At 42.9% G+C, this 14642-nt stretch overlaps 1 protein-coding gene across 3 annotated transcripts in view; it reads left to right on the top strand.

The window, feature by feature from the left end:
* The window catches only part of LOC124011487 (cholecystokinin receptor-like), a 28433-nt gene extending 26161 nt beyond the window's left edge, over positions 1–2272 (top strand). For all 3 annotated transcript variants that reach the window (XM_046324916.1, XM_046324915.1, XM_046324917.1), the window contains 2 exons: positions 810–937; positions 1356–2272. In XM_046324916.1, coding sequence (XP_046180872.1) covers positions 810–937; positions 1356–1930 — 703 coding nt within the window. In that variant the 3' untranslated portion in view covers positions 1931–2272. The remainder of the gene's footprint in view (positions 1–809; positions 938–1355) is intronic.
* Positions 2273–14642: the final 12370 nt, after the last annotated feature.

The following is a 14642-nucleotide window of genomic DNA, read 5'->3' as shown; positions in this document are numbered from 1 at the left end:
TTACGGGCTACTCCCCAAATTGGCTATTGAATCAGCGTGTCTAATTATGCTTACTTATGATGCCGGGCCATGAAGAATTGTCAAATAATGTGAAACAGAAGTATTAGTATAGCACTTGCTCCTCGCCCCTTTCCAATGTTCTTCTCTGACAATAGAGAATAAGGATCAAAGACTAAACAAAAGATGAACCGAAACCTCATCTATTTACTGCCTCTCTGTATGTCCTTCCTTCCTGTCACCGCTTGTCCCCCAATCCCTAATGTGTGACCCACTATCAAACAGAGTACTGATGAAAAGCTTTGAGTATCAGAGGCTGCATTAATGAATGAATGAATGAATGAATGAATGAATGAATGAATGAATGAATGAATGAGAGCCTAACCTGCTGCAAAAGCTGATGGGAGATTAAAAATGAACCATCCATGGAGGATGTTCAGAGGAAAACACCCACGCACCCATTAGAATTTCACACAACGCAAAATAAAGGCTTCCTCTCTACTAATTCTCAAAGTGTGTGGAATGAACAATAGTGGATTTGTACTTTTTTTGTACACGGCCAAGTTGATAGTATCCGCATTGATGTGAAGATAATTGGAAAAATGTTATTTACCTCCATAGAAATATTATTTTATTTTATTACCACAATGATCAAAGTAACTTTTTTCTCTTCCTGTCTGGCTTCCTGTCCCTCTTTACCTCTGTCTTTCTCTCCCTCTTTCTTTCCCTCCCTTTTTCTCTCAATTTCCCTCTTTTTCAATCACTCCATGTTTACTTCTCTTTCCCTCTTTCTTTCTCTCCTTTTTTCTAAGGTACATGCTGTTGCTTTTAATCTTGTTCTTCATCCCTGGGGTTGTGATGATCGTTGCCTATGGACTCATCTCCAGAGAGCTGTACCGGCGGATGAAGTTTGAGCTGGACCAAAACAGAGAGAACAGTTGTGAGACTCCTACACCACATGTATCTCCTGCCATGGATATGATTGAACAACTAATTTGTTTCTCACAAATAGAAAGTTATGTACATGAAGTTGAGGTTTTGGGTTAGGGATTGGGGTTGGGGTTTTGAAATAGGGTGGTGCTGGGCAGAAGCAATGAGGGCAAGGACTAGGATTAGGGTTTTTAAAAAGGCTGGTAAGGCTGGGGCCAGAATAAGGGTTTTTCATTCATACAGTAACTATTTTCTCATAAAGCCTGTTTATTTGTGAATGCATGTTCCCCACAATGCAGGCTTATGTCACCAACTCTTTTCCCATTATATTATTAGTAATGTGCTCTGTCTTCAACCTACACACTTACTCACCTACACACTTACACCCAATTCAGACCCACTTACACACTTCCATGTACATTCCACAGCACTGAAGAATGGCGTAAACACCACTGTGACCACCAGCAACAACGACACAGACGATGATGGCTGCTACATCCAGATAACGAAGAAGCCACCGTCCATGGAGCTGTCCACCCTCACCACCCCAACTCCGGCCCCTCCTAAACCCAGAGTGTCCGCCGAGCACCCTCGAAGCAATACCTCGGAGGCTAAACTCTTGGCCAAGAAGCGCGTGATCCGCATGCTCATTATCACTGCCATTCTCTTCTTCCTCTGCTGGATGCCCCTGTACACGGCCAACACGTGGAAGGCATTTCACATCAGCTCAGCCCACCGGCTCCTCTCGGGGGCACCCATCTCGTTCATCCACCTATTGAGCTACACATCGGTGTGCGTCAACCCCGTTATCTATTGTTTTATGAATACACGCTTCCGCAAGGCGTTGCTCACCACCTTCGCCCACAGCCGTCCGCCCTGCTGTTGGCGCCGCCGGGAGAGGCGGAACGGCGGGGATGATGAGATGACAGTGACGGGGACTATGGGTCCTTTGTCCATGTCCAAGATCAGTTATACCACAGTGAGCACCGCGGGGACCTACTGATTCTTTGTGAAGGGGGCTAGGGGTACAGTGTCCATATTAGGACAGCCTCATTCTCTGCAGGACTTCTTCCTAATATGGACCCTGTATAGGGGAACACACTGCTGTAGCAGTGGGTACACTGGTAGTTGTGACCAGGGATGGCAACTGACAGAATGCTTGTGCATTTTCTTTGCTTGTTCGCTCCTGATTTCTTCACGTTTTATTGTGTTACATACTGGGATTAAAATGTATTTAATTTACATTTTTTTTGTCAACGATCTACTCAATGCACTCTGTAATGTCAAAGTGGAAGAAAATGTCTAATGAAAAATAAAACACTAATATATATTGATTTGATAAGTATTTACCCTCCTGAGTCAATACATGTTAGAAACACCTTTGGGGATCATGACTAGACATCAATTTAAAGTCTTGCCATACATCTTCAAGCAGATTTAAGTCAACTGTAACTGGGCCACTCAGGGACATTCACTGTCTTCATAGTAAGCAACTCCAGTGTAGATTTGGCCTTGTGTTGTAGGTTATTGTTCCACGGAAAGGTGAATTCCTCTCCCAGTGTTTGGTATTAAGCAGACTTAAGCAGTTTTTCCTGTGCTCAGCTCCATCCCATTTATTTTTGTCAATCATACCTATACCATGATGAAGCTAACACCATACTTGAAAATAAGGTGGCATTTAGTCAATTATGTGTTTTATTGGATTTACCCCTACATTTACATTTAAGTCATTTAGCAGACGCTCTTATCCAGAGCGACTTACAAATTGGTGCATTCACCTTATGACATCCAGTGGAACAGTCACTTTACAATAGTGCATCTAAATCTTAAAGGGGGGGTGAGAGGGATTAGTTATCCTATCCTAGGTATTCCTTAAAGAGGTGGGGTTTCAGGTGTCTCCGGAAGGTGGTGATTGACTCCGCTGTCCTGGCGTCGTGAGGGAGTTTGTTCCACCATTGGGGGGCCAGAGCAGCGAACAGTTTTGACTGGGCTGAGCGGGAGCTGTACTTCCTCAGTGGTAGGGAGGCGAGCAGGCCAGAGGTGGATGAACGCAGTGCCCTTGTTTGGGTGTAGGGCCTGATCAGAGCCTGGAGGTACTGAGGTGCCGTTCCCCTCACAGCTCCGTAGGCAAGCACCATGGTCTTGTAGCGGATGCGAGCTTCAACTGGAAGCCAGTGGAGAGAACGGAGGAGCGGGGTGACGTGAGAGAACTTGGGAAGGTTGAACACCAGACGGGCTGCGGCGTTCTGGATGAGTTGAAGGGGTTTAATGGCACAGGCAGGGAGCCCAGCCAACAGCGAGTTGCAGTAATCCAGACGGGAGATGACAAGTGCCTGGATTAGGACCTGCGCCGCTTCCTGTGTGAGGCAGGGTCGTACTCTGCGGATGATGTAGAGCATGAACCTACAGGAACGGGCCACCGCCTTGATGTTGGTTGAGAACGACAGGGTGTTGTCCAGGATCACGCCAAGGTTCTTAGCGCTTTGGGAGGAGGACACAATGGAGTTGTCAACCGTGATGGCGAGATCATGGAACGGGCAGTCCTTCCCCGGGAGGAAGAGCAGCTCCGTCTTGCCGAGGTTCAGCTTGAGGTGGTGATCCGTCATCCACACTGATATGTCTGCCAGACATGCAGAGATGCGATTCGCCACCTGGTCATCAGAAGGGGGAAAGGAGAAGATTAATTGTGTGTCGTCTGCATAGCAATGATAGGAGAGACCATGTGAGGTTATGACAGAGCCAAGTGACTTGGTGTATAGCGAGAATAGGAGAGGGCCTAGAACAGAGCCCTGGGGGACACCAGTGGTGAGAGCGCGTGGTGAGGAGACAGATTCTCGCCACGCCACCTGGTAGGAGCGACCTGTCAGGTAGGACGCAATCCAAGCGTGGGCCGCGCCGGAGATGCCCAACTCGGAGAGGGTGGAGAGGAGGATCTGATGGTTCACAGTATCGAAGGCAGCCGATAGATCTAGAAGGATGAGAGCAGAGGAGAGAGAGTTAGCTTTAGCAGTGCGGAGCGCCTCCGTGATACAGAGGAGAGCAGTCTCAGTTGAATGACTAGTCTTGAAACCTGACTGATTTGGATCAAGAAGGTCATTCAGAGAGAGATAGCGGGAGAGCTGGCCAAGGACGGCACGTTCAAGAGTTTTGGAGAGAAAAGAAAGAAGGGATACTGGTCTGTAATTGTTGACATCGGAGGGATCGAGTGTAGGTTTTTTCAGAAGGGGTGCAACTCTCGCTCTCTTGAAGACTGAAGGGACGTAGCCAGCGGTCAGGGATGAGTTGATGAGCGAGGTGAGGTAAGGGAGAAGGTCTCCGGAAATGGTCTGGAGAAGAGAGGAGGGGATAGGGTCAAGCGGGCAGGTTGTTGGGCGGCCGCCCGTCACAAGACGCGAGATTTCATCTGGAGAGAGAGGGGAGAAAGAGGTCAGAGCACAGGGTAGGGCAGTGTGAGCAGAACCAGCGGTGTCGTTTGACTTAGCAAACGAGGATCGGATGTCGTCGACCTTCTTTTCAAAATGGTTGACGAAGTTATCTGCAGAGAGGGAGGGGGGGGAAGGATTCAGGAGGGAGGAGAAGGTGGCAAAGAGCTTCCTAGGGTTAGAGGCAGATGCTTGGAATTTAGAGTGGTAGACAGTGGCTTTAGCAGCAGAGACAGAGGAGGAAAATGTAGAGAGGAGGGAGTGAAAGGATGCCAGGTCCGCAGGGAGGCGAGTTTTCCTCCATTTCCGTTCGGCTGCCCGGAGCCCTGTTCTGTGAGCTCGCAATGAGTCATCAAGCCACGCCGGGTATGGGTATGGGCGAGGTATGGGTATGGGCGAGGGGACGGTTTAAAATTATACTGTTACATTGATGCTGTTGACCCGGATTACTGGTTGCTGCGGAAAAAAGGAGGAAGGTCAAAAGGGGGGTGAGTGTAACGGATGTGAAACGGCTAGCTTAGTTAGCGGTGTGCGCTAAATAGCGTTTCAATCGGTTACGTCACTTGCTCTGAGACCTTGAAGTAGTGTTTCCCCTTGCTCTGCAAGGGCCGTGGCTTTTGTGGAGCGATGGGTAACGATGCTTCGTGGGCGACTGTTGTTGATGTGTGCAGAAGGTCCCTGGTTCGACGCCCGGGCATGGGCGAGGGGACGGTTTAAAATTAAACTGTTACAGTAGCAAGAATCTTATTGACTAAAATGATTAAAATGATACAGTACTGCTGAAGTAGGCTAGCTGGCAGTGGGTGCGTTGTTGACACTACACTAATCAAGTCGTTCCGTTGAGTGTAATAGTTTCGACAGTGCTGCTATTCGGGGGCTAGCTGGCTAGCTAGCAGTGTTGTTTACGTTACGTTGCGTTAAAAGAACGACAATAGCTGGCTAGCTAACCTAGAAAATCGCTCTAGACTACACAATTATCTTTGATACAAGGACGGCTATGTAGCTAGCTATGTAGCTAGCTACGATCAAACAAATCAAACCGTTGTACTGTAAAGAAATGAAATTAAAATGTGATACTACCTGTGAATGCGACCGGGTTGTGAGTCTATTCGGTAGACGTTGGCTAGCTGTTGGCTAGCTGTTGGCTAGCTGTTGGCTAGCTAGCAGAGTCTCCTACGTTAAGGACGACAAATAGCTGGCTAGCTAACCTCGGTAAATTAAGATGATCACTCTAAGACTCTAAGACTACCCCTAACATAAGGCTTTGCATTTAGGTCAAAAAGTGTATTCCTGTGCCATGTTTTTTTTCCAGTATTACTTTAGTGCCTTGTTGCATACGTATGCATGTTTTATTCTGTATGTTTGTATTCTTCTTTTCATGCTGTCATTTAGGTCGTTATTGTGGAGTCACTACAATGTTTTTGATCCATCCTCCGTTTTCTCCCATCACAGCCATTTAAATCTGTAGCTGTTTTAAAATCATCAACGGTTTTATCATGGTGACATCCTTGAGCAGTTTTCTTCCTGTTCTGCAGCTCATTTCATTAGGGCAACTGTATCTTTGATGTGACTGGGTGGTTTAAAACATAATCAACAGCATAATTGTTTTTTTATTTGTTGTATTTAACCTTTACATAACCAGGCAAGTCAGTTAAGAATAAATTCTAATTTACAAGGCAAAAGGCCTCCTGCGGGGATGGAGGCTATGTCAGATAGGGGGAGTGAGGCCTAAGAAGATTTTATAAATAAGCATCAAGCAGTGGGTCTTGCGACGGTTATACAGATATGACCAGTTTACAGAGGAGTATAGAGTACAGTGATGTGTAAGGAGCATTGGTGGCATTTCTGATGGCCGAATGGTAAAGAACATCTAGCCGCTCGAGAGCACCCTTAACTGCCAATCTATAAATTACATCTCCGTAATCTGGCAATGGTAAAATGGTCATCTGAATCAGGGTTAGTTTGGCAGTTGGGATGAAGAGGAGCGATTATGATAGAGGAAACTAAGTCTAGATTTAACTTTAGCCTGCAGCTTTGATATGCACTGAGAGAGGGACAGTGTACTGTCTAGCCATGCTCCAAAGTACTTGTATGAGGTGACTACCTCAAGCTCTAAACCCTCAGAGGTAGTAATCACACCTGTCGGGAGAGGGGCCTTCTTCTTACCAAACCATATGACCTTTGTTGGGAAAAGATAGGATAAGGCCCATACACTGAGTGTACAAAACATTGTGTATGTGTGCCGTTCAGAAATGGATAATGGCAGAGAAAGCATGTTGGACACTAAGAAAGCTTTGTTTTAGAGTGTTTAACACAAAATCAGAGGAGGGGCTGTATCATGCATATACAGTACATGGATGAAAGAGCTTCCTACTGCCTACTGCCTGACCTATGTTGTTGATGTAAATTGAGAAGAGTGTGGGGCCTAAAATCGAGCCTTGGAGTACTCCCTTGGTGACAGGCAGCGGCTGAGACCGCAGATGTTCTGACATTATACACTGCACGCTTTGAGAAAACTTGATTAAGCTTAAATGTCAGACTTGTTATTGTTACCCATCCATCAATCACTGCCCTTCTTTATGAGGCTTTCAAAAAGCTTCCTGGTCTTTGTAGTTGAGTTTGTGCTAAATTCAATACTTGACTGAGGGGCCTTACAGATGTTGTATGTATGGGGGACAGAGGAAGGGATAGTCATAAAAAAATTATGCCAACCCCTGTTATTTCACACAGTTAGTCCATATATTTTACTACTGAACTGATTTAGGTTTGCCTAAACAAAGGTGGTGAATACTTATGCAACAAATATATTTTAGTTATTTAGGTTTTACTTTGTACACACAGTTCATTTGTACACTCATTTGTACACATTTGTAGAATTCTCTTTTCACTTTAACAATATGGAGTATTATGTGTAGATCAACGACAAAAGAAAATGCAAGGGGTGTGAATACTTATGATACCCACTGTATGTGTGGTTAATTTATAGGACTGATTACCTGAACATACAAGGTATTTCAAATACAAAATGGAATGTTGATCTTTTATGTAGTACTTAAATGTGTGTGTGCTGTATATGTAATGTAAATGTTTCCGTATTATTGTTTTTATAAATCAATGCCAAACTGTATCACACAATGAGGAAAAGAGAGCATACGACCACATACACTGAGTGTACAAAACATTGTGTATGTGTGCCATTCAGAGGGTGAATGGGCAAGACAAAATATTTAAGTGCCTTGTGTGAAGAACTGCAAAGCTGTTGGGTTTTTCACGCTCAACAGTTTCCCGTGTGTATCAAGAATCGTCCACCACCCAAAGGACATCCAACCAGCTTGACAAAACTGTGGGAAGCATTGGAGTCAACATGGGGCAGCCTTTGGAATGCTTTCAACACCTTGTAGTGTTCATGCTCCAAAGAGTTGAGGTTGTTCTGAGGGCAAAAGGGGGTGCAACTCAATAGGAAGGTGTTCCTAATGTTTTATACACTCAATGTAGAAGTTGTCTGATTACTCATCCTGAATTTAATTTTGCTTGTCTATCAATCGCTCCGTACATCAGTCTGAACCTACTACTTTGGAAGTCGTTTGTGCTGACGTGAAGATGTGTATAGGCCCAACCCATCGGTTTCTAGGGCCAACCAGAACGGTTTGACTTTGTTCGCATTTAAGAAGGCAAAATTCCAAAACTTTAGTGGGTGTGGCATTTGGCCGGAGATGTGGATGGGTAACCAGGCAAACATAGAAGATCTGTCACCCAAAGACTATTGATACAGTAGCTTGGTGGTTGGTGTCTTATAGCTCCCTACCGGAAATGTACAGTATATGTTTAAAACTAGTTGGAAATACTATAATTACACAATAGCACATTTAATTTGAACACAAATTAAATTATTAAATATTTTCGTATTTCACCCCCTTTTACTCCCAATTACAATCTTGCCTCATCGCTGCAACTCCCCAAAGGGCTCGGGAGAGGCGAAGGTCGAGTCGTACATCCTCCAAAACATGACCCGCCAAAGTGCCCTCCTTAACACCCACCTGCTTAACCTTGAAGCCAGCTGCACCAAACACTGTTCAACTGACGACTGAGGTCAGCCTGCAGGCGCACAGCCCACCACAAAAATCATTAGAGCATGATGAGCCAAGTAATGCGCCCTCGGTCAAACCCTCCCCTAACCTGGACGACGCTGAGCCAATTGTGCGCCGCTCTATGGGACTCCCGGTCACAGCTGGTTGTGACATAGCCTGCGATGCAGGGCCTTAGACCGCTGCGGCACTCAGGAGGCCCCGAATTGTACCATGTTATATGCATTCTATTCCGCCTTCGCTTTCACAAACAGCTAAAACGCTTGTTTGGAGTGCAGTTTTTTTTTTCACGAAATACATTTAAAATGTATTGGAAAGAGGTTATCAAGTCCTTTCAAATACATGGAACATGTTACAATTACAAACGTATAAATCTTGTGTGAAATATCCGGTAAAGCTGTTTTCCACAGACAGTTATTACCTCCTCTGAAATGCTGTTGAAGCTTTTTATTGAGGGAAGGTACCACAGCCACAGTGTATCTACCATCCTCGCGTTGAACATATGAAAAACCATGTTGTACCTGCTGTAACAAGTATTTGCTTTGTTATTTCATGGTCCGAAGGAAAATTCATGCTAAGAATATGTTTCAATGTACCTGTTTGCAAATTGCAATGTTTCAGATCCATCCATGCATTATGTGATTGGTCTGTATACCGCAGGTGGACTTGCTCTTTGCTCAACGGTGTTCTGGCTATACATGGTACAGAAAAGCTGTTTTAGTCCAAGTCAACCTTCATGCTTGAGTTTCTCTGCAGTGTACTCACCCACCCCATGTCCTCACCCACCAACCGTAGCGGAGGCAAATTGATCGTGCTCAGCTTTAGACATGCTCAAAACTTCCATTTTATGGTTATAAACAGCTGTATTTTGAAGAGCTCCTGCAATGCGGATCTCATTGCTTCCTCATCTTAAACATGTTTACAAATAGCTGTATACTGATATATCTGTATTATTGACTGTGCCATGGAAAGGACTAAATCCTCCTTTTAGTGTGTGGTAAAACACTATACTTTGCAACAATCCACAATGTAGCAAAGAACTGACACCATTTAGATTATGCTGCTTTACGGTGTCCATATTAGGACAGCCTCTGTCTCATCAGAACTGCTTAGAATAATCATAACACAGTCAAATGAAGTAATGAACCGATGAAACCCAAAATGTGCAGAAACACCATGAAATCCAAAATGCACAGAAGGCCACACACATTACATGCTTATTTATTTCCACGCACAGACACACACATACAGACACACACGACACACACACACACACACAAAGGATCCTATGCAGGATTACACAATTATACAATTTCAATGCCCTCGCTGTTTCACCTTTACTTTTCCTCCCCTTAGGAAATGAAAATAGGCCTCTTTCCATGTCCTAACCTTATCCCCCTTAGACCTTTTCTCTCTCAGCAGAGAGGCGTTGAATATATGAACGGCAATAGAGACACTGCTGTGATATGCTTATGGTCCGTGTTCGATAACAGTATGTCACAGAGACTTTAGGAGATTATTTGACTCCAATGAGCACATGCATAAACTCGCACATACCTTGTAAAAGACATTGTTCAATCGTAGGTGTCTCTTAATCTTGGTATGACAAACGCCTGTGAGGGAATTCGGTAACACTCTACCTATAGCCTGTTGGTGTAATGCTTTATAAGTATTATGAGCCCTACAATGCATTATAACTGCAGGCTTTAAGTAAAGTTTTACAGGGAATTCATGACTTGTCTGTCTCTCTCTTCGTTGATCAGCGTGGAGTAGCATGCACCACACTTAGTATCGTTTACTGCTCTCCCTGGCGTCAATTTGACCTTGTTTATCTACAATCTGTTCCTATTGTTATGATCCTCTGTCCCGGTTACAAAAAGCCAATATCCATTTTAATACTCTGTTTAATTAGTGTTAATCTAAACTTCATCCCTACACACGATATGATTAGCAAACATATCATTGTGTGGTGTGTCTCTCACTTGTGGTGTCAGCTTCACGAATGTTGTACGTATGAGGACCATAAAGAAGAGGAACAACCATTCACAACAACGTTATGACTAAAAATCTGTCTTTCTTTAAAAAACATCTTTATTTCTTTATATTTTTTCCCCAAATTACAAACTTTCCCCTGCCTTTGTAAGAGCAATAGTTTATTGCTAGATATGGTTGGAGCTAAGAGGGAAAAGCCAACAATAACTACAAATAACATTTTAATGATAGGTTCTTATCCTCCAAGATATAAAAACTCGAACACAATTCTCTAATGTAGTTGAAGAAATGGCTCCTGGTAATCGGAAATGGGACCGAGAATAAGACCCTGGTGTTAAAATGTCTGTGGCTGATTCCAGAAACTCTAAGTCAACATGGCACCCTTAATGGAAATGTAAAATTGAAATGGACCTAGACGAGGTGAACATGTCACTTGTTCCTGTGAGAGCATTTATTCAGGATAAACTCCATGTCTCTCTTCTTTAAATAGGTGTTCAAATAAGAAAAATACAGGCGCCATGGACAAACAATCTTGGTCTCGCCTCGTTTTCCAATAATTGTCTTGTACGTTTCAAGGTACCACATGGCACCAACTAAATTACCTAGGGGACTTTATTCATTTACAATACATGATTAAACTGCCTTGTTGTCTTTGTCTATCATTTGTTCTTAGTCTGGTGATGCCTGCTTTTTTATTTAGTTAAGGATCTATCGCTGTTTTTCTTTGCTCTATTCCTTCTTGTTATTCGCATTGACAGAGTAATGCATGCAATGTAGTCCAAATGAGAACTTGATTTAAGACAGTATTAAATGATAGTGGCTTTACTGATAGTTCATTCAGGGGTAGCTTGGTTTTGCACAGCAGTGCCAGTGTGTCTTGGATGGAGGGAGAATGGGTGATAGAAAACCTGATTGAAAAGTAATCTTGCACACAAAACCAGACTGACAATTTATACAACAAGTGAAAACTATATTCTTCATACAGGACATGCTGCTTTGCAAACCAAAGCGACAAGACAGACCAACACAAATGTCGGACGTGCGCAATTGATCACTTCCTGGCAGACAACAAACGGTGACGATTCAATATGCAGAATCGTCTGGAAATGAAAGGAAAACGATGGCTGATGTTCTGTGGTTAGAGACGATAGGATGGCCTCTCACTTTACACGACGCCCACCCACTTAAACTTCTGAAAGTATAATATGAAATCGAATTAACTGCAATTGATTTAATACAGGATAAATGGGAATCTAAATGTGATTTGATGTATAATTTCTGCCAAATAGTAAGCCAATAGCATATTTTCGAAAGATGCTGACATCATGTGCATTATGTGATTCATTCTATGGTTCTGTTTACTGTATAAACGTTTCTGTGAGATTAATCTTGGGAAGTAATTTTTACATTATATCAAATGTGTGTTATAGAGACACATTTTTCAAATACAATTTTCACACAATCTTCCCATATTTTGGAGGATTTTGAATTATTGAGATAGGAGTAAGAGCGGATCATTCATCATCTTGCTCTCTGATGAGTAGAGAAACGCATGATGAATGTTTGAGCCCAAGCTCTAGTGGATGACACACCATCAACCCATTTTTGGAATGGTAAGGTTATGTTATAGCAAGCCAAATTATACTGGGAGAAAACAAACACAGCATGTAAAGTGTTGGTCCCATGTTTCATGAGATGAAATAAAATATCCCATATTTTTTCCATATGCACTTAAAAGCTTATTTCTCTAAAATATTGCACAAAAATGTGTTTACATCCCTGCTGGTGAATATTTCTCCTTTGCCAATATAATCCATCCACCTGACAGATGTGGCATATCAAGAAGCTGATTAAACAGCATGATCATTACACAGGTACAACTTGTACTGAGGACAATAAACTGCCACTCTAAAATGTACAATTTTGTCACACAACACAATGCCACAGAAATCTCAAATTTTGAGGGAGCATGCATGTCGACTGCCAGAATGTCCCCCAGAGCTGTTGCCAGAGAATTTAATGCTCATTTATCTACCATAAGCCACCTCCAAGGTCGTTTTAACGAATTTGGCAGTTTATTTTTATTTTTTTTAAATCACCTTTATTTAACCAGGTAGGCTAGTTGAGAACAAGTTCTCATTTGCAACTGCGACCTGGCCAAGATAAGAGAGTTACACATGGAGTAAACAACCTGCCTCACAACTGCAGACCACGCCAGTCCCGGACCTCCATATCTGGCTTCTTCACCTTGTAGGATGGTCTAAGACCAGCCACCCAGACAGGAGTATTTCTTTCTGTAATTAAGCTCTTTTGTAAGGAAAAACTCATTCTGATTGGCTGGGCCTGGCTCCCCAGTGGGTGTGCCTATGCCCTCCCAGGCCCACCTATGGCTGTGCCCCTGCCAAGTCGTGTGAAATCCATAGATTAGGGCCTTATGCATGTATTTCAATTGACTGATTTCCTTATATGAACTGTAACTCAGTAAAATCATTGAAATTCTTGCATGTCGTGTTTATAATTGCAATTTCCAACCGTCGACTAGGAGCAACGCGAGTGCCTGCTAATTTGGTCAGATCGCAACAAGCTAGGGCATTGGGGAGGAGGATAAGCTAAAACTATGCGCTATGGCCCCAAGAAATCACAGGTTCAATCCCAGCGTTAGGCATTTCTTTTGTGTTTTAACCCTTTACCAAACCTTAACCATTCAGAATTAATGCCTAACCTTAACCCTAATACCTAAACTTAACCTAGACCTTAACACTTACTCAGTTAATGCCTAAACACATTTTTCCCTTTCGTGCAGTTTGACTGACAGCTAACACATGTGGATAAATAAGATACTTTTGTACATGGTTCCATTCTTACTTGGTTGAATCCTTGAAGTATTTAAGTAACTGCAACCATCAAGTCTGAACAACTGACTGCCATTAACTTTTGATAGCGTTATACTGCATTATTTTCTGTATCAATCTGATTTGTCCATGCCAGGCCAGCTTTTGGTGTAAATTATTATCTGTAAAATGTTAGTGTCACTTTGCAATGTTTTCAGGATTCTGGTTAGCTTCCCCACTTTGTAATGTTTTCAGGTTTCTGTGTTTATTTGTGTTTCATGTCAAATTATATTTAAAAAACAATAAATGTTTGGGCAACTCAGATAGGCGGTCTGTCATTAAATGTACACTGTGTTTTTGTGTGTGTGTGTCTCTGTCTGTGGGTGTGTGTGCATACGTACACACATGTCTGTGGCTGTGTGTACCATAGTGTGCATGCATAGACCTACGGGTGTGTACGTGTTCATGGGAATATGAATTCCACCAGCACTGAACAATATCTCCTCATTTGATGTAACTTCTCTGGTTGCTGCTACCATAAAACAGGTTCTCTCGTGTGTCCGTTTATAGGCCTGTGAAAGATTTTGCGTGAGGTCAACACTAAATAGAGCTCATTGGTTCACTCTATAGAGGCCGGTATTTCATGCTAACATCAGGGCCAGGTCTCAAAAGCTCCCATTTGACGTGGTACCCCCTCAGGTGAAGGGCATAAACACTCGGTTTGTAGAACTGATGTACAACTAATTTGACAAAACAGACAACACACAATGATTGTGTAAAAAAAATTGTGAAGACAAACTGTTGCATCACAAAAATATCAGTATCACGTCCATTATATCAAATGTGTTTTACGTGATACAATTTGTGTGGGAGAGTGTTTTTTGGCAATATTTGTGTGTGTGTGTGTGTGTGTGTGTGTGTGTGTGTGTGTGTGTGTGTGTGTGTGTGTGTGTGTGTGTGTGTGTGTGTGTGTGTGTGTGTGTGTGTGTGTGTGTGTGTGTGTGTGTGTGCATAAATAATGCATGAGATTCCACTTGCTCATCCACACATTTTTCTGACAATGGGAATCTTCAGATATGTGTTTCTCAATCCTCAATTGACCCCATTTTGGTCAATGTTGGAAATGCTTGTCGATTTTCTCTTTCTACTACTTTCTTTTACCCTTTTCACTTGAAGGTTTTTTCCCAACAATGACTGGGGAAACCTCATTGTTGAATGGAACAGGACTTTCAGAGAGATATGGTATAGGAAAAGAAGGATAACAAAAGAAAAAAAAGAACTGCTATAGAATGTATTGCCATAGTAACAAACTTTTTCCCTCAGACTTCTTTACTCATAAAACTGGAGCAATATATTTCCAAAAGTTATCTATCAAAGACACTGGT

This window comes from Oncorhynchus gorbuscha, linkage group LG23 (assembly GCF_021184085.1).
Source record: "Oncorhynchus gorbuscha isolate QuinsamMale2020 ecotype Even-year linkage group LG23, OgorEven_v1.0, whole genome shotgun sequence".
NCBI classification, from domain to species: domain Eukaryota; kingdom Metazoa; phylum Chordata; class Actinopteri; order Salmoniformes; family Salmonidae; genus Oncorhynchus; species Oncorhynchus gorbuscha.
The sequence above is the reverse complement of the archived record's forward strand: the minus strand, read 5'-3'. Positions and strand labels throughout refer to the sequence as shown.